Here is a 20662-nt window from a genome sequence, read left to right as displayed (position 1 = left end):
TTCCATATATTTTTCCCAGTTTGCACAGAATCCTGAGAAGTGGCCGAATTCTTGATTAGTAGTTTACAGTCGCTGTAGGGATGACTGTGGGTCTGCTAAGTAAATATTCATATTGTCGGCATAAAGGGAGACCTTTTCCTCTAGCCCATTAATAATAAGAACCTGGACACTTGAGTCAGAGCACTCCACCAGGGGTTATATAGCCAGGGCAAATAGGAGGAGTGATAGAGGACTCTTAAGCATACTTGCACCTCAAAACACATTCTACTACTTCTCCTGAGTATGGCGTTACCATATTTGTGAGACTTTTCCAGAGCCTAACCACATAGAGAGGCCCAAAGTCCAAGGAACACCTCCAGGCTGTCAGGTCACCTGTGGCCAGGTGACAACTGCACCCTGTTGGAGGCATGGGTGCAGCGCAAGGTAGTGAACCCGATAGCTGACTGCTGCGGATGGACCGGAACATGAGCCCAAGATTCCCCAGGGCGCGGAGTCTAAGACCCAGCAGGTGTTCACCAGAGCCTCTAGTGGTGAGGATGGACTTGCCTGCAGCTGGGCCCAGGTCACTGCCCCTGGGGTCCCCCGGGTCACGCTCCGTAGGGAGAGAGGGAAAGCAGCCATTCGGGACACACGGAAGGGTGATGGGTAAGCCACCCAACTACCAATGTCAGAAGGAGACTTAGCACTACCCAATCTCTAGGGTTACAATTTCACTTTGCAGCTTGCCCTTACTCACTTGTGATCCTTTACTAAGTCTAAAGCCTCGTACACGGGGGCCGAATGTCGAGCGATAACGGGCGGTTAAAAAAAAACTGGCCTACATTCAGTCCCTGTGTAAAGCAGCTGGTCCGGACAAGCATGCGTGAACCAGCAGCCAACTGGCTCCCGGGGCCACCCCCCTGTCAGAACTTAAAAGAACAGCAGGGGGGAATTACTGCACTAACATCAGATTGTTAGTACAGCAGGTCCAACCGGAGCTGTCAGTTTTTCGTTCCATTTAATACGCTGGGTTGAACGAAGTTTAGTACCGTCGCTTGCTTCCCAGGGCCAGCGTGCATTCCACCAGTCAAAAGTGCTGAAAGGATGGCTCCAATATAAGCGTGTAAGGCTTGCTTTTCAATGCATTTCATATGGAAGGGGGTTTTTGATCTCAGTGGAGCCCTTTAGTCGGTTTTGCCACCGTCCCGTAGATTCTAATGTTGAGCGCTTGTGGGTGCCTCAAACCCAATTGGTGGGGACTTTATGGGCAAGAGTGAATCAAATAGTAGTAAAAATCAAGAAATGTATTGATAATAACAAGAAATACAAGTCATAATGGGATAGCCCATAAACATAGATTGTTTGTGTATGGGTAAGGGCCCATTGTGTGAGGTGAGAAAAGTATGGAGTATATAGTTACTCGTGAATATCAAAAAGGAGAGGTGACTTGGGTGGACTGTTTTCGCTCTGTTGTTCCCTTGTATGGAAACAGGGTCCAGAGCAAAGGTCCTAAAGATGGTCACAGTGGTCCTACGCGTTTCGGCCTAAAAAGGCCTTTCTCGAGGATAGGTCACCAATTCTAAAATAACAATAATATATATATATATGAACATCCAATGTATAAACTCACAAAAAGGAGAAATTCGTGCTGACAAAAGAAAACCAATTATTTAACATACATGTTTTCTAGCCCAATCGATGCATGTGTGTGCACTGTCACTGTGTGCACTTGCGCACACTCGCAGAATGGCGACAAGCTACGGTCAATAAAAATCTCCATAGGCGATGCTTTAAATTTTTTTTAACGGTTACCAGTTTAGAGTTAGGGTGTAGTTTATTTATTTTTTTTATTGCTCACGCTCTGGCGATCGCGGCGATACCTCCCATGTGTGGTTTGAACAGCGATTTAATTTGCCGCCTGACTTCCCGTCTACATTTTCTTTCGTGCGCGAGCTCACGGCGACGGGGGTGGCTAAAATTTTTTTTTCCTATTTATTTATTTATTTTTGTTAATTTTAACGCAGGTTTTTAAAAAAAAAAAAAAGTCTGATCACTTTTATTGCTGTCACAAGCAATGTAAACATCCCTTGTGACAGCAATAGGCAGTGACAGGTACTGTTTATGGAGGGATCGAGGTCTAAAAGACCCTAGACCCCTCCACTGCACTTCCATGTATTCAAAACGCTGAAAACTGCATTTTTGAATACATTCACGTTTAAAAACTGCCGTCTTTAGCAGCTGAGTAATCCGGATGTGACGTCATGAACGCCACCTCCGGGTTACGTCATCGGAGACCCGATCAAAGCCGCTTCCGGCTTTGATTTGGACTCCATCCAGCCAGAGGACGCGTCAGCTGGTTGCTCGGGTCTCCCGGAGGGACGGGAGACCCGGGCAGAGCCGTGGAGGGGGGGGGACGTCCCCTACCGCTCGCCGGGGGGAAAGGATCGAGCGGCTCCCGAGCCGAATCGGTTGTTACCGCCGGAAAGCCAACCCCGGGCTCTAAAAAACAGTACCAGGGTGATGCCTTTAGCTAGAGGCATCATCCCGGTACAACCACTTAAAGTCAGCCAACGTAGGTCTATGTCAGTTTGCATTAAGTGGTTACGTTTAGGTAAATTTGATAGTGACTGTTTGTGGACTGCAGTCTTCAAGTCATTCCAGGGGTGTAGCGTGGGTTGTCAGCACCCGGGGCAAGGCAAGTAATTTGCGCCCCCTAACCCGCGGGATTTTAGCACTCGAGTCTCTTCCACTAGATTAGTTAAAGAAACCCTTACCCTCTAAGCACATGTATTGTTTGTTATGAAAATACTGATGTAATTAAAGTAAAATGCATCTAAATACAAGTTTAAATTACCAGCGTGCCCCCTTTCAATGCAGAGAGACCAGCGTGCCCCCTTTCAATGCAAAATGACCAGCGTGCCCCCTTTTAATGCAGAATGACCAGTGTGCCCCCTTTCAATGCAGAATGACCAGCGTGCCCCCTTTCAATGCAGAGAGACCAGCGTGCCCCCTTTCAATGCAGAATGACCAGCGTGCCCCCTTTCAATGCAGAATGACCAGCGTGCCCCCTTTCAATGCAGCATGACCAGCGTGCCCCCTTTCAATGCAGCATGACCAGTGTGCCCCCTTTCATTGCAGAATGACCAGCGTGCCCCCTTTCAATGCAGAGAGATCATCGTGCCCCGTTTCAATGAGGAGTGACTAGCGTGCCCCCTTCAATGCAGAGAGACTTACCTGCAGCGGCAGCTTCTCCTCAGTTCCCCGCCTCTCCTCGAGTCCTCCCGCCTCCTCCTCGGCCAACGTCATGAGTTCGCCTTTCGGCCAATCAGGAAGCGGGTCTCTGACCCGCTTCCTGATTGGCCAGGAGGAGGATCCATGTGACAATAGCGAATTTTAATTCGCTATTGTCACACAATGGGTGGGCTCGGGGCGCACTGCTCTGCGCCCTTGGTCCACCCTTTTTTGAAGCCTATTAGAGCCTCTGGCTCTAATCAGGTGATTATAAAAAAAAAAACACTCTGTGACAGCGCCAGGCTGCTGACTCACTCGCTGCTAAACTGACTGAGCAGTGAGGAGAGGCGGCATAGGCGGGGCTTGGCTTGCAACGCCACCCCACCCCACCCTAAACCAATGGACAGGTGAGGCACAGTCCAGCCCCGCCCCGCCATTTTCAGCCATAGGGCGACCACGCTGGACATCTCCCAGCCTAAAGATGGAGGCAGCCGTAGACAGTGTGTGAACTGTGTATGTCAGAGTCAGACAGACAGAGTGACACTGCGGATGCGCCCCCCCCAGATGTTGCGCCCGGTGCGGCTGGCCCCCCCTGAACCCCCCACGCTACGCCACTGAGTCATTCCACAGATTTTCAATGGGGTTGAAGTCTGGGCTCTGTCTAGGCCATGCAAGGACATTCACCTTTTTCTCCTTCAACCACTGTGTGGTCATTTTTTGCTGTGTGCTTTTTATTATTGTCATTGTCACCTTCTTCCCATTGACAACTTTCTGGCAGGAGCAGCAGATTTTCCTCAAGAATTTGATGGTATTTTTCCCCATCCATTTTTCCTTCTATCCTGACAATTGTTCCAGTCCCTGCTGCAGAGAAACACCCCCATGACAGGATATTACCACCTCCATGCTTTACTGTAGGAATGGTTCATTTGGATGGTGAGCTATTTTGGATTTCTGCCAGACATATTAATTGGTGTTGAGGCCAAATAATAAAATTTTAGTTTCATCTGACCATAACGCCTTTTTCCATATGGCTGCACAATCTTTAGGTTTGTGACTGCATGTGGCCTTTTTTGACGAGTCGCTTTTTTCTTGCAATTTGCAATTGAAAGTCAAATGGTTTTGTGTGCCATTGAGAAGGAGATTAGCTACACCTGATTGAGTTTACATTAAGGCCCCTTTCACAAAGGCGGACCGTTTTTTTGCGGATCTGAACGGTCCCCCCAAGCATCTCTATGGGGGATCGGATGTCAGCGGAGACATGTCCGCTGACACCCGATCCGATCCGTCAAATCTGGACGGATGGAAACCCTATTTTCCATCCGTCCAGCGGATCGGATCGGATCAGATGAGAACGGACTGACGGTCCGTTCCCATCCGATTTCCCCCATAGAGATGCATGGGGAACTGACAGCTGTGTCTCCGCACACAGAGCGGAGACACAGCTGTCATCCTCCTGCTCAGTGGGGGATCGGCGGCTCAATCCCCCGCTGAGAAAAGCGGAGTCCGTTTGACGGACTGCTGTGTGAAAGGAGCCTTACACAAGTCATTTTTAGGAAGTGGGTGATCCTTTTTCTAACTCAGTGATTTTGTTTTTGAATCTTTTTAATTTTTTTCTGACATGTTGGTGTTATATCTTTCACTTGGATCTTATAAGGTGTAAATACAGCAGGATTACAGCAAAGCAATACAGGGGGCCTCACACTATGGGCCCTTACAGGGGGGTGAATATTTTCTATATCCACTGTATATAGAGAAAAAATGCTTTGCATTTTCTAAATGAATGAAAAGTATTCCCTTATTAGATGAGATGACATGGTGGTGACATCTCCCGCTCTCCACCTTATCAAATCAGAGAATGCTTTGCATTCCTTGAGAAAATGCAAAGCATTCTGCGAATGGTATCTTTGCTGAACGTGTGTCTTTCTGTGTTCGCAGTGCAGCAGGGCAGAGGCTTAGCACAGGACATGGAAGCTAGTGCACATTATTGGAGTAGTCGTGTCTATTACAGTGATTTCCCGGTTCTAGAGGGATCTCACAGGTATGGTATATACTGTACATATGTAGCACTTTCCCTGTAGCTGTGTGATGACTTCTTGGGCCTCCTCTGCAGACACTTAGGGACTTAGGGACAGTTCACACATTCATCCTTACTCCCAATGGCTGGTTACTCAATAAACAGTCCAGGGGTTTTGGTTTTTGGTATTTATTGTGGAACTTGGATGGGAGAAAGGAATAGTGGGATACTCCAACTTGAACTATTTGCAGTTAATAAGGACAACTCTCACTTGGCCTTACCAGATTACTTGTGGAAGCAGTCACACTGCTTTAACCATACCGCCACTTGTCTTTTTGCTCTCACCAGCAGCAGACTTGATGCAACTACTTTATCTTCAGGATACCCTCTAGCATCCGCTTGACTGACACCCGTCCACTGACTCTTCTGGCTGAAGGGGTGGCCCTCTCAAGATAGGCCCTGTGACACAGATTAGCACTCACTTTATGCAGAATCGGGTCCTTTTCTGTGTCTCCCTTCCAGTCAGCTCTGCAGGATCTCCGGGTTCAGTCCCTCTCTAACCCTCAGGCCCTCAGGTCGACCACCTGAGGCCGCGTTGCAACTTCTACAGCCCCCTCCCTCTGTGACCCCACTCTCCAGCTGAAAGACCCAGAGCACATGTGCCCCTGCATTTATACAGTATCTCAGCACGCACCGAGGCACATTCCTCTGCCAATCACCAGGGCTGTACTAAACGCCTGTGCACTCATTTGTCAGGTTTCCTCCCACTGCCCAATATTCCTCCCTATTGGACCAGTGTGAAACACTTCAGACAAACTGAGCTGCACCTGAGCACCATGAGCAGATCTCACCAGCAGATCCTGCTCTCTGGTAGGCAGAGAACAATATAGATTTACCTGGCAATCTTTTTGGTAAGCATAAAAGATCCAAAACTATACTCCCTCTCTCTAGCACCTACCTAGGAGGGTGCTACACATAGGTACATTGGTCCAAGCTGGGTGATGTAAAAATACCCTTAATTGAAATTCTTCTTTAACTACTTCCCACCTGCCCATAGTAGTTGCACTGTGGGCAGATGGCAGCTGCATGCCAGGCGATGTACCTGTACGTCGGGGCCTTTCTTCTGGGTTTGAGGCATGCATGTGTGCGCCCCCTGCTGACCCAATTATAGAATGACTTTGACAGCTGATTTCAGACAATGATTTTGGCTGAAGTCAGCTGATCGGCTGTGGCCAATCACACACAGAGTTCTGTGTTTACAAAAACACAGAACTCTGTGATAGTAAAGTAAAAACAGCACACATTACACTTGTTAGGCAAACAGTTAACCCCTCCTTGATTACCCCAAATGTTAACCCCTTCCCAGACATTATTACAGTGTCAGTGTACAGTATTATCCCTGATCACTGCACAAACCAATTATTATACACTTATTGGGGTTTCTTTTTCTTTACCAAAAGACATGAAGCAGATTAAATTTTGCCCTAAATCTATGAAGAAATTAGATATTTAATTTTTTTTTATAGGTGTAGCACCCTTCTAGGTAGGTGCTAGTGAAAGAGTATAGTTTTGAGCTCTGTCTACTTACCAGAGGAGCTGCAGGTAATTCTCTGCCTACCAGAGAGCAGGATCTGTTAGTGAGGTCTGCTCAGTGTGCTCAGTATGCGATTCATTAGGTCTAGAGAGTGTTTCACGCTGGTCCAATAGGGAGGCATGTTGGACAGTGGGAGGAAACCTGACAAATGGGTGCATAGGCTTTTGATACAGTCCTGATGATTGGCAGAGGGCAGGTCACCTCGGTGCATGCTGGGATACTGTATATAAGCCAGGAGCACATGTGCTCGGGGTCTTTCGTTGGAGAGTGGAGTCCCGGAGGGAGGGGGCTCCGCTCTCCAACAAGAGAGAGAAAATACAGAGTTGTAAACACAGCAGACCGTTGTTCTCTCTGTAATGATCACAGAGTGCCTGTGATCCTTCTATATAGGATTGCAGGTCTCTGTGATCATTTCAAAAGCCCCGCCCCCCACAGTTAGAATCACTCCCCTAGGCTCACATTTAACCCCTTGATCACCCACAGTGTTAACCCCTTCCCTGCCAGGGTCATTATTACAGTAACAGTGCATATTTTTAGCACTGATTACTGTAGTAATGTCACTGGTCCCCCCAAAAGTGTAAAAAATGTCAATTAGGGGTCCGATTTGTCCGCCTCAATGTCGCAGTCCCGCTAAAAATCGCAGATCCCCGCCATTACTAGTTAAAAAAAAAAAAAAAACAAGAAAAATGAGATAAAGCTTTCCCGTAGTTAGTAGACGCGATAACTTTTGCGCAAACCAATCAAAATACGCTTATTGCGATTTTTTTCTACCAAAAATATGTAGCAGAAAACAAATTGGCCTAAAATGTTAAAAAAAAAATTAGATTTTTAAATTTTTTTTTTTTGGGAATGTCCTATAGCAGAATGTGTTTTTTTTCACAATTGTCGCTCTTTTTTTGTTTATAGCGTAAAAAATAAAAATTGCACAGGTGATCAAATACCACCAAAAGAAAGCTCTATTTGTGGGGAAAAAGGACGTCAATTAATTTGGGTACAGTGTCGCACGACCGCGTAATTGTCCGTTAAAGTAACGCAGTGCAGAATCGCAAAATAGGGCTTGGTCAGGAAGGGGGCAAATCCTTCCGGGGCTGAAGTGGTTAAATATTAACCATGGTATATATTTCCCCAGTCAATGCATGTTAGAACCCAGTGACATTTCCTATTGTATAATGAATCCCATTACTGTTAACTGCCTTTTGCATAGAAGGAGCACAATGACATGAACTTTGACCTTCAGTTTAGATAGCACCTCACAGTTGGTTATGAAAATAATCCCTTTCACATGCCAAAGAAATGACTGTCTATGATTGGATGTTGTCATTGGGCTGGTTAATCACTGTCTGGCCTTGCTTGGAATACAAAACATATTCATGAATTACTCTGATTGTAACCACTGTTGTGACATAAACTATTCAGTTAATTAGGTTACATTATTTGTTGGGAAGGAGCTTTCCATACAAATGCTTTATCCCATTTCCATATCTCTTGCCGTAGTCTTGGACTAGGTACAGAGTGTACACGAAGCTTGTAAGCACAGTTAATGATTCAGCCGTACTTTATAAAGTGTAACACCATCAGCAGTTCTCATAGTTTTCTAGCCCTTGGCACGTGGACCTCAGTCCTTTCTGTTGGAGCTGATGAAGAGAATCACACATGGATCTTATAAACACTCAGGAAAGCTCTGTACCCCCCGAGCCTACGAGAAGACGCATCTCAGAGGTACTTTCAAAGGTGAAAGAGAGGGTCTTTAGGTGGTACGTATGCATATTGGTCATTGTTGGGAATTTACAATCCACTGTGTGTATCTTACTGTCTTCTTGGACTTTTTTATGTCTTGGAAGTACCATGGACACCCAGTAGTATGGGTATACCACTGAGTGTCCATGGTACTTATGTCCATGGACATAATGGGGTTGATTTACTAAAACTGGAGAGTGCAAAATCTGGTGTAGCTATGCATGGTAGCCAATCAGCTTCTAACTTCAACTTGTTCAATTAAAAGGATTGTAAAGTTTTTTTTTTTTATTGTAACGCATTCAATGCATCAAAGCGGAGTTCCGGCCTCGGAAACAGCTTGCTAAATGGATCCTCCCGATTTTTTTTTCTTTACTTACCTTGTTTTTGAAGAAAGTATACTTACCTTCCTTCTACTTCCTCCCTCTGCGGCCGTGGCCCGCGCCGTCACTTCCTGCTTGCGTTGACTCCTGGGAGCTGAACGTCATCGCTCCCAGGAGTCAATGCGCCTGCACCAGTCCCGCTCGCTCGTCAGTTCTGGTGCAGGCGCGGCATTCCCTGCTAAACAGCTTCTAGGCATGCCCAGAAGTTGTGCAGGGCTGACGCGCCTGCACCGGAACTGACGAGCGGGGCCGGTGCAGGGCATTCTGGGACGAAGAGGACACCAAAGAAGACACCGAATAGGACGCCCTGGCTTCAGCTGCCCACACCTGAGATGCCAGCGCTGGACAAGAAATTTTCAAGGTAAGTATTTCTTCTAAAAGGTAAGTGCGACCTGAGACAGTTCAGAGGCTATCCATTATGAAATGTACTAGCCCTGACTGTCCCGGGGGTATTTTTATTGAAAAAACCTTTCCAAGGCTGGAACTTCGCTTTAAGTTAAAAAAAAACATGTGTGCAGCAGCCCCCCTCAGCCACCCTAATACTTTTCTGAGCCTGTCTTTATCCAGCGATGTTGCAGGAGTGTCTCAGCTGCCCGGGACTGCCCTCCTCATTGCAACGCGGCATGATTGGCTCCCACTGCTATCAATCAAAGTCAGTCAGCCAATCAGGAGAGAGAGGGGGCGGGTAAGTATAATATGTTTGTTATTTGTGTTCAGCAGCCCCCCTAAAACTTTTCTGAACCCGTCTTTATCCAGCGATGTTGCAGGAGTGTCTCAGCTGCCCGGGACTCCCCTCTTCATTGCAACGCTGCATTATTGGCTCCCACTGCTATCAAAGTCAGTCAGCCAATCAGGAGAGAGAGGGGGCGGGTAAGTATAATATGTTTGTTATTTGTGTTCAGCAGCCCCCCTAAAACTTTTCTGAACCCGTCTTTATCCAGCGATGTTGCAGGAGTGTCTCAGCTGCCCGGGACTCCCCTCCTCATTGCAACGCTGCATGATTGGCTCCCACTGCTATCAATCAAAGTCAGTCAGACAATCAGGAGAGAGAGGGGGCGGGTAATTAAGTATAACATGTTTGTTATTTAAAAAAAAAACAAGACTTTACAATCACTTTAAGATCGGGTCAGGTCCGCCTGTCTGGTTTTCAGGCAAACCCGATTGGGACACCCATTGTCCTCTATGGGGAGGCATATGTCAGCAGACATATGTCAGCTGACTCCCGCCTGGCATTCAATCCGACAAATTCCGCTGAAGACAGACGTATGGGGATACGTTTCATATCCATCCAGCGGGTCGGATCGGATAGAAAAGGACATGCAGTCCATTTCCATTTAACGGCTGCATAGAGGAGAGCGGGCTCCGTCCATTCTCTGCTCTGCATAGTGGAGCGGACAGGACCTGCAATCTGCCTGCTTAGCAGGGATCAGCAGAGAGATCCCCCACTGAGCAGGCAGACTTCGCTTGGACGAATCCGCCCCGAGTAAAGGGGGCCTTAATAATAAAACCTGGAAGTTTCTATGCAGAGCTACACCAGATTGTATAAACAGAAAATTTGGTCATCAGAGCATGTTCATTATAAATTATGACAGTTGTCAGTCTTGGCCCCCCTCAAAGCCATGGTTAGACCCACCCAATTGTGGACAGTCAATTGTCCCAATTTGTACAGAGCTTTTTGTATGACTGTCAGGGCCTGGTTTACCAAGATGTCACCTACTATATCTATTTGTCAAAATGTGTATCAACTTCTGACAATCTTTTTCCAGTCATTTACAGTCTGTTTCCATCATTTTCCTGTGCAATTGAGTGATTTTTGTATCATAAGTGAAAATATACAACCTCCAATTATTTGATTACGTTAGTAATCATGTTGGAGTTCAGCAACCACTGCAAATATAGGTGAACATTTAAAAGGAAAATTGTGTGAATCCCCAAAAAAAAACCATGCATAAGTGTAGGCAGGTGCAGTCTTTTTTCTCTATGGCAGGTGGCGCTCTTCCGCAGTGGCACTGTTGGAGGGGAAGTCAGGAGGAACAAGGTTTCTCTATGGTTTCCTGGGTCACTAGGGAAGCTATCCTATTGGATGCTGCCTACCTCATGTGACTCAAGCAGCCCTTTTGGGTCAGGCAGAGCCTGTTGAAGACCCTGGCTCCAGAGTTTTGGTGTACTTTGGCGAGTAGACAGAGTAGGGACAGGTACCCTTGCCTGTGAGGGACAGTAACAGTGCTCGGGAAACGTTCCTGACCAGGAGGGTAAGCGTAGGGCCTCATCTCTTCTGGACATTCTCCGAATTTGGGACAAGGCAGCAAGGCCACATTCAGTCCCCTCTTCCGGCAGGGTAGCCTTACCGCCAGGTTAGTTGTGAACTGTTGCTGCATTTCTTCAATACAAGTTTTATTGCACCTGCCTATGTGAGGTAATGTCTCTGCACAACGCTGCACCCCACCTACACACCTACCTACTGCAGCATTGGCTATTCTCTGCTACTTCTAAACAAGAGAACTCAGTGACCACATGACCACTTATAGTTCAGATCTCAGGTCCGCTCTGAGCAGTGAGCAATGACTGTCAGTCATCGCTCTGTGCTCTGCCTCTCTAGAGCTCACTGGAGCGCTGGGCTGTAGGGGGAGGGGGGCTCAGCCAGCTGCCAATTCAGGAATCTAAGTGGATCCCAACATTATTGTCGGGATTCCTCCAGAGTCCTCTCTTATAGGGTGAATTCACACTATAAGCGGTGAAAGATGTTTTACCGCAGGGACTCACAGGTGTCCCATTTACACTGCAACGCACAAAGTTAATCCACTAGCGATCACCGCAGGTAATTGCTGGCTGTGCAGAGAGTGGTGAACAACTGCAGGCTAACTGTCATTAAAGTGAACGGGGCTGACAACCGTACCTAACCGCTTAGAGCCGCAAGAGTATCTGCTGCTACTACAATTCACACCAGCTTTAATCACCGGTATGAATGCAGCTTTATGGAGGTTCCCTGCAACAGAGGAGCCCTCATACTCACCTGTTTGACAGTCCATACCTCCTACCTTCACTCTGTTCCTGCACTTCAGCCTCTATCAGACCTTTTAGCTTTTGGCACTTCTTGGATACCTTTGTTTCCTGCTGAGCACTATGAGTTCAATTCTTTTGTTGCAGTGCACCTCCATTTACATTGTTTTTTTTTTTTGGTGATTTAAACGTTACTTTAAATATTGCTGAATATGGAAAGACCTCATTGCAAGGATTTGGAAGATTTGTACTTAGAATAGATGAATATTTTATTTTGCCACTAGAGTGTGCTATCATACTCTGGGAAGCAAATGTTATGTCTAGCTATACTATAGGTATGTAAATGATAAAAAGCTCAGATTAGACACTGTTATTTGTATTAAAAGTGAGAAATACAAGCCATTTTCTGTTAAAAACAAAAACACAAGCCTCAATTCACAAACTAAGGGCCGATTCACACCTGCGAGAAGTGCAGGCACGGCTGACAGGCATTTGGAAGAGGATATTTCTGCCTCTTGAACGCCCTTTTTTTTGATGACAGCTGAACTGCCTTTTTCAATGAGAATACTGCGCCCAACCAATAACCTAGCATTTGGCTTGCAGTAGCGTCACAGCCCCATTCACTTGTATAGGGCGCATCTGGAGGCGGTAGTGCCCTCCGAAAGTGTCAGGAGGGATCATTTTTACCACCGGGCTGACTTTGCAGGTTAAAGTCAAACCTAAAGGGGAAGTATAGTCAAAGCTTGTTTGGCTGTACTTCTGTAGATCACAGGACTGCAGATTGTTTGCACTCCTGTGAGGTCTGCAAAACAAGTTCAGCAGACAGTGGGTTGAAGCCCGCTGTCAGGTGATGTCACAGAGCTGGTGCAGGCTGGGGCAAGATCCTGACAATGAAGTAGGGATCGGCCCGCATTCCTGGCATTCCTGGCAACTGACTCAGCCTCTCAGTGAGCTGCTGGGAGCCTGAGCCGGCTGTTCCCGCTCCCTCCACAGCCCAGCGCTTCAGTGAGCAAGGTGGTGGTGGTGGTGGCAGAGCAGACAGCGGTAACTGACAACCACCAGTTCTCTGCTCAGGAAGCCCTCAGAACTGAGCAATCGTCTGTGTTTGATTGCTCATTCTCAGTGGTAGTGTCAGTACTTTTTCCACCTGCACTGTGAATGTTTACATGGTGTGTTCAATAAAAACATGGCGACATTTCATTCTTTCTGTGTTATTAGTTTAAGCTTACTTGCCAACTGTCCTGTTTTTGCTGGGACAGTCCCAGCAAATAGGTGCCTGTCCCAGGTAATTTACATTGTCCCTTGCACTTTATTTATATTTACATATTACATTTTTTCTATGGTCACATCTGAGCACATTTGACACTTCAGAATTGCAGGGAATTGTGATGAGAATTTTAAACTTTAGGCAGAAGTAGTGCAGCTGGATGGAAGAATTATTCCAATTCTGCTACTTTGGCCTTAAAGCGGAGTTCCACCCTAAAATTAAACTTACCTCCATCTTCATGCCCGGGGTCACCTGAAAATCAAATGGATAATCGTAATTTTTTTTTTTTTTTTACTTACCTGGTTTAGAAGAAAATATACTTACCTTACTTCCTTCTTCCTCCCCTCGGCGGCCACAGCGATTCGTCACTTCCTGGCTTGCAATGATTCCTGGGAGCTGAACGTCATCGCTCCCAGGAATCAATGCGCCTGCACCCGACATCGGTTCCGGTGCAAGCGCCGTCATACCTTGCTAAACAGCTTCTGGGCATGCCCAGAAGCTGTGCAGGGATGACGCTGCAGCCCCGGAAGTGACGGCGGGGCCGGTGCAGTGCATCGTGGGACCAAAGAAGACGGAAGAGGAGGAAGACGGAAGAGGACACAGAAGAGGATCGCGCTGGCTTCAAGCTGCCCACACCTAAGATGGCAGCGCTGGACAATACTTTTTCAAGGTAAATATTTCTTCTAAAAGGTAAGTGCAACCCGGGACAGATCAGAGGCTAGCCATTGTGGAATGTACTAGCCCTGACTGTCCCGGGGTATTTTTATTAAAAAAAAGCTTTCCCAGGGTGGAACTCCGCTTTAAGGTTGAAATTCCCTTCTCAATTTCCTGTAATTCTTTCTTTATTGAGTAGACCCTATAATCTGATAAGTAGGCGGAGATTAATTATGCAGAGTGGGCGGAGCTTCAGGGGGTGGGTGTGGTAAAAAAATTAATAGCTGTGCTGCAAAGTGTCCCTTTTTTTTCAAATGTTGGCAACTATGGTTTAAGCAGACTGTGATTGTCTATTGTTGTGACTTAGATGATGATCAGATCACATTTTATAACCAATTTGTGCAGAAATCCATATCATTCCAAAGGGTTCACATATTTTTTCTTGCAGCTGTATATACTGTGAGGGGTAGGGAAGCGGTTAAAATCCTCACATTCCTTTTTGCTTTCTTTTGCTGGGATGTGACTTCCTGTTAGAGTGTGGCTACATTTGTTCTCCATGGTCTTAATATACCATGTACCATATACCTATTATTCCTGACATGGCCTATGGACTGTGGGATTTATAGTTTACATAAAGTAGCACACATGACAACTGTTGTGCACTGCTTGCTCTAAAAAGAAGTGAGTGGGAGGAAAAAGAGAGGTCTGGGAGTTCACAGATGACATTACAAGAAGGCGGAAAAAGAAACAATTTATTGAAAAATAGATTACAGGATTCTTAAAGTGGGAGTAAACTCCCTTGCTTGATTTTTACCTACAGATAAGCCTATTAGGCCTCCCTATAGGTACAGTAAATATCTCCTAAATGTGCACAGTTGAGGAGATATTTACTTGTGACGTCACTGGCGCATGTGCTCTGAAGGAACGCTATACCCATGCCGTTCCTCCAGAGTCCATAGGACCAGAGCCCACCAACCTGAAAGGAAGACTGGGTGAGGAGCCTGATTTTAGGGTAAGCTTCACATAATGTGCTAGTATGCCATGCTCACACTATCACATTGCCTTGCAGGTTTTTAACTAGTTGCCGACCACACGCCGTGTATTTACTGCGGCAGTGTGGCTCCCCCAAGCAAACCGACGTAGGGCTACGTTGTTCGCGCGCCTACAGCTACAGGGTGAGCGTGTGCCGCCAGCGGCGCATTCCTGCCCCTGCTCGTCAGTGGGGAAGCCGATGCACGGGTCAGACGGCTCCGATTGACCCCTGACACCCGCGATCGTTCCCTACTGAGAGAGAAGAACGGTCAGCTATTGTAAACACAGCTGACCGTTCTTCTCTCTGGAATGATCACAGATCGCTCGTGATCCTTTTATGTAGGATCACAGGTCTCTGTGATCATTTCACAAGCACAAATCCCCATACAGTTAGAAACACTCCCCTAGGCTTACATTTAACCCCTTGATCATCCACTGTATTAACCCCTTCCCGGCCAGTGTCATTATTACAGTAACAGTGCATATTTTTTAGCACTGATTACTGTAGTAATGTCACTGGTACCCCCAAAAAGTGTCAAACATGTCAGTCAGGGGTCCAATCTGTCCACCGCAATGTCGTAGTCCTGCAAAAAATCGCAGATCGCCACCATTATTAGTTAAAAATAAATAAATAAAAATGACATAAATCTTTCCTATAGTTAGTACAGTAGACACGATAACTTTTGCGTAAACCAATCAAAATGCGCTTATTGTGATTTTATTTTACCAAAAATATGTAGCAGAAAACAAATTGGCCTAAAATGTTAAAAAATTTTGATTTTTACATTTTTTTTTTTTGGGAACCTTATATAGCAGGATGTGAAAATATTGGGGTTTTTTTTCCAGAATTTTTTGTTTATAGCGCAAAAAATAAAAATCACAGAGGTGATCAAATACCACCAAAAGAAAGCTCTATTTGTGGGGGAAAAGGGACAACAATTTTATTTGGGTACAGCATCACACGACTGTGCAATTGTCCGTTAAAGTAACGCAGTGCAGAATCACAAAAAATGGCCTGGTCATTAAGGGGGCAAATCCTTCCGGTCCAGAAGTGGTTAAAAGTCAGCAGATACACTTTTTGTAGCTGCTGACTTTTAATAAACACAGACATGGCTGGAACTCCTCTTTAAAGAGGCTCTAAACCCAATTTTTTTTTCAACCTGAAAGAGAAACACATAATGAGCTAGTATGCACCGCATACTAGCTCATTATGAAATACTTACCTTACAACGAGCCCCCGCCGTGCCGCCCGCCCGCTTACCTCTATGACGGGCGACATGTTCAGTCGCCCTTCTTCCGGGATCGCGGCATCCGGCCATCTGATTGGCCGGAGCCGCGGTGACGTCACTCCCACGTGTGGTCACGGCACGGGGCTCTGAAGGAACCGTACCAGCGGCCGATCCTTCAGAGTGCATGCGCCAGTGACGTCACTGGCGCCATGTAAGGTAAATATCTCCTAAACTGTACATGTTTAGGAGATATTTACAGTACCTATAGGTAAGCCTTATCATAGGATCACCTATAGGTAATAGTGTCAGAGGAGGGTTTACTTCCTCTTTAAGTAGTGAAAGGGTTTTCTTTTTTTGAGAATAAAGATATCTTTTAGTGTAATATGGGAAATGAAAGCAGATTTGTTATCAGGTACACCTGTGGTGTTGTACAATTCATCATTATCATCGCTGAGCCCGCATACAACAGCACAGCCTGCATGTGTACACAGCTCTCCTGTCCTCCCAGCTCAGAGCGATCACTCGGCGCGCATTGAAGTATCCTGGCCATGTGCTTTCTCTGGACTCTGCTTGTAATGTCTGGCTGACACGTTAGGAGGAAGAGCTAGTGACATCAGGACACGCCCCCTCCGTGAGAAATCTGATCCACATGGAGGGAGCACAGAGAGCCCGGAGAGGAGGGCGGACTTCACCTGCAGCACAATGACCACCACCATCCATTCCTCCATCCCATCACACGGGGGCTCATCTACATCATAATGATAAAGAAATAAGGACCATGTGATCAGCATCATCCCTGTCCTCATTGGATCACCGTAATTGACATCATTGGATAATACCTGTCCTCATTGGATCATCATTCCTGTCTCTTATTTGAAGATAATCCCTGTCCTCATCTGAAGATCATTTCTGTCTTCATTGGATCTTCATCAGATCACTATTATTGACATCACTGCATGATTCCTGTCCTCATCTGAGGATCATCCCTGTCCCTTATTGGAAGATAATCCTGTCCTCATTGGATGATTCCTGTCCTCATCTGAGGATCATCCCTGTCCCTTATTTGAAGATAATCCTGTCCTTGTCTGAGGATCATCCCTGTCCCTCATTGGATCATCATTGTCAGATCATCATCATCCCAGTCTTCATCACTCAATCCCTGCTGTCCCTCATTGGGTCATCCTTGTCAGATCATTATCCTCATCCCTGTCTTTACCTGATCATCCCTATCCTCCTCACTCCATCCTCCTCCTCATCATCATCATCCCTATCTTTCTCACTCCATCCTCCTCCTCATCCCTATCCTCCTCACTCCATCCTCATCCCTATCCTCCTCACTCCATCCTCGCTTCATCACTCCATCCTCATCAAATCATCACTCTGTCCTGTCATCCCTGTCCTCCTCACTCCATCCTCCTAGCTTCATCACTCTATCCTGTCATCCTCACTCCATCCTCCTAGCTTCATCACTCTATCCTCATCACACCGTCCTGTCATCCCTGTCCTCCTGCTGAGCACACCGGGCTGTATTGGAGTCTTATTTGTCTTCTGCTTGTGGTTGAAGGATGGAGGATTTGGAAGCCAGTCAGCCCTCCCTAGGGGGCCCCTCTCCTCCTCTACGGAACCCCAGGATGTGTGATCTCCTGTCCCAAGTCTGGGGGAAGATTTTCTCATGGTAACTTGTCTGATGGTGCTGGGATGGGGGGGTAAAAGTTGTTATATGTATTCTGCGTGTAACCTTATGCAGCATGTGACCCTTTCTCAACATTTGTCCCTAAGTCTAATGCCTTGTTTCCATTAAGCGGTTCGGTTCGGTACGGTAATTTTTGCTGTTTCCATTGTCAAAAGTTGTGAATGGTACTCTAATTCCGAACCGTACCGTACCACTTTTTTAGGACCCTTTAGTTGGGGTACCAAGCACATGAGTACCGTACCAACAGGGTGGAGCTACACTGTTGAGGTACTGTTGAGCTGAGGTACTGTTGGCGGTGGAAACACAATCCTGATCAAGGTGTACGAACACTGAACCGAATTCCGAACCGTACCGCTCAGTGGAAACGAGGCATAAGGAGCCCCTGCTAAAACCAAATTATCAGAGGTCAGTGGGAGAAAGACTCTTATATTGGGGGTCAGGTGGATAAATGCAACCCTTGAGGTCCTATTACATGAGCGGTCTGCTCAGTGGACTCAGCTTTGCTCTGCGGGGGATTGCTCCTCTGATTCCCGCTGAGCAGGCGGATGACGGGTCTGTGTCTGCTCACTGTGCAGTTCTGCTCTCACCTATGGGGAAATCCGGTTAAAATGGACAACCTATCCATTTTCACCTGATCTGATTCTCCAGACGGATGGAAAATAGTGTCACCATCCACCTGGATTTGGTGGATCGGATAGCGGCGAGTGTCAGTGGACATGTCACCGCTGAGATCCACTGCTCTGTAGCAGTGAATGGAGGTTCCGATCAGGTCTGACTGAAAATCTAACAGGCGGATCTGATCAGACCGTCCGTATGATAGGACCCTTATAGACCGCTAAAAAAATATTTGGTATCTTGCTATTGGATCTGCCATATGGTGTTGGTTCAAGAACAATGCAGGCACCATCACATGGGGGATCAGTCAGCCACAGTTTAAAGTGGAGTTCCACCCATTTTCGTAACTTTAGATGTATGTAATCCCCTTTAAAACGACTTTTACCAATGGAAACTTTTTTTTTTTTAGCTAGTAAATACCTTAATTTCTGCTTTATTCCTCCTCTCCTCACTTCCGGGTGCGATCGGCGATGACGTCATTCGGCGATTCGCAGTGTGTGCTGGGATGTATTCCATGCCAGAAATCTTGCAGTATTAGTCAGGAGCTGAGCTGTACTGTGTGTATTCAGGCCGTGACCTGCCCCGCCTCCTCTCAGTGAGTTGTACTGTATGCATTGTATTCAGGACGTGCTCTGCCCCGCCTACGCCCCGCCTCCTCTCAGTGAGGATATAATGCTTTCAGTCCTCGCTCACTGAGAGGAGGCGGGGCGGAAGCGGGGGAGGTCACGGCCTGAATACACACAGTACAGCTCAGCTCCTGCGAGATTTCTGTCATGGAATACATCCCAGCACACACTGCGAATTGCCGAATTACATCATCGCCGATCGGACCCGGAAGTGAGGAGAGGAGGAATAAAGCAGAAATTAAGGTATTTACTAGCAAAAAAAAAAAAAGTTTCCATTGGTAATAGTCGTTTTAAAGGGGATTACATACATCTATGTAATCCAACCTATTAAAAATGGGTGGAACTCCGCATTAAAGAGCCCATAACAACTTCTGTAGGAACCCTGGGGTTCAACAGAACCCAGGTTGAGAATGGCTGGTATACGCTGTACACTGTGAACACTTCTCATTCAATAATACACTCACCATTGTGTGATTGCTATTAGTCACTAGAAATCATTCACTGTTCTGTCTTCAGTAAACAGTTTTTGTTATCTCTGTCTTTTCAGGTCACTTTTGTGAAATCCAGAACACCTCCCATCTATGTTATTTAGAGGGGATAATCCTAACACTTCCTGATCTTTGGTGACAACTCTGATCCTACATAGATATATTGAGTGAGCGTTGTCACCTTAGGACAGGATGTGTGTTACTGGCAGGATCACTAGGTGAAAATAAAGGGAGAAACCTAGTGCAGTTTTTTTTTTTTTTTTTTTTTTTTACATTGAAACTTGTTTAAGTGGCCCTAAACCCAAAAAGTGAAGATTTGATATGTTATAGGGAACATTTAGAAATGTTTATTGTGCCTAGGCAGTAGCCTGATATTAGGGATGCACCGAAATGAAATTCTTGGCCGAAGCCGAATAATAATGAAATGCTTGGCCGAAGGCCGAATACCGAACGCGGTGTTTCGCATTTTTTCCATTTATTTTGCCGCGAACAGGGGGGCGGGGCGTGGACCTAGTGTGAAGGAGCCGCAGTCAGGAGCAGGGGGCGGGACGCGCGCGTGACGTCACACCCCCTACTCGCGGCCGGACAGGACACCGGCGGCGTGTGAGAAGGGAGCCGCGAGCCGCAATGAGGAAGGTGAGCGGTCAGGGCGGAAGCTACAGAGGATCATTACATACATTATAGCAGAGGGTTACTGCAGAGGACATTTACATAGATCATAATAGAGGACCACAGCAGATCACTACAGAGATAATGGCAGAGGATTATTACAGAGATCATAGCAGAAGGTCACTGCAGAGGATCATAGCAGAGGACAATTACATAGATCATAATAGAGGACCATAGCAGATCACTACAGAGGATCATTACAGAGATCATAGCAGAGGATCATTACAGAACAGGGGGGCGGGGCGTGGACCTAGTGTGACGTCACACCCCCTACTCTATGAGGAAGATGAGCGGTCAGGGCGGAAGCTGACATTGTTCGGCTCAAAATTATTCGGCCTTTTGACTTATTCGGCCGAACACCGAAAGTGCTATTTTCTCTATTTTCGGCCGAATAATGTTCGGCCGCCGAATATTCGGTGCATCCCTACCTGATATATGTACTTTTTGTCTTGAA

General features: G+C 46.4%; 1 protein-coding gene across 1 annotated transcript in view; it reads left to right on the top strand.

Moving 5' to 3' along the window:
- Window positions 1-17682: 17682 nt before the first annotated feature.
- Window positions 17683-20662, top strand: part of SLC35F2 (solute carrier family 35 member F2) — a gene marked incomplete at its 5' end in the record, with an annotated part of 48370 nt that continues 45390 nt past the window's right edge. The window contains one exon of the mRNA XM_082248397.1: window positions 17683-17792. Within this exon, the coding sequence (XP_082104523.1) occupies window positions 17683-17792 (110 nt within the window). The remainder of the gene's footprint in view (window positions 17793-20662) is intronic.

Source organism: Pelophylax lessonae (genome assembly GCF_965119305.1).
Source record: "Pelophylax lessonae genome assembly, chromosome: 2".
In the NCBI taxonomy this organism is placed as follows: domain Eukaryota; kingdom Metazoa; phylum Chordata; class Amphibia; order Anura; family Ranidae; genus Pelophylax; species Pelophylax lessonae.
The sequence above is the reverse complement of the archived record's forward strand: the minus strand, read 5'-3'. Positions and strand labels throughout refer to the sequence as shown.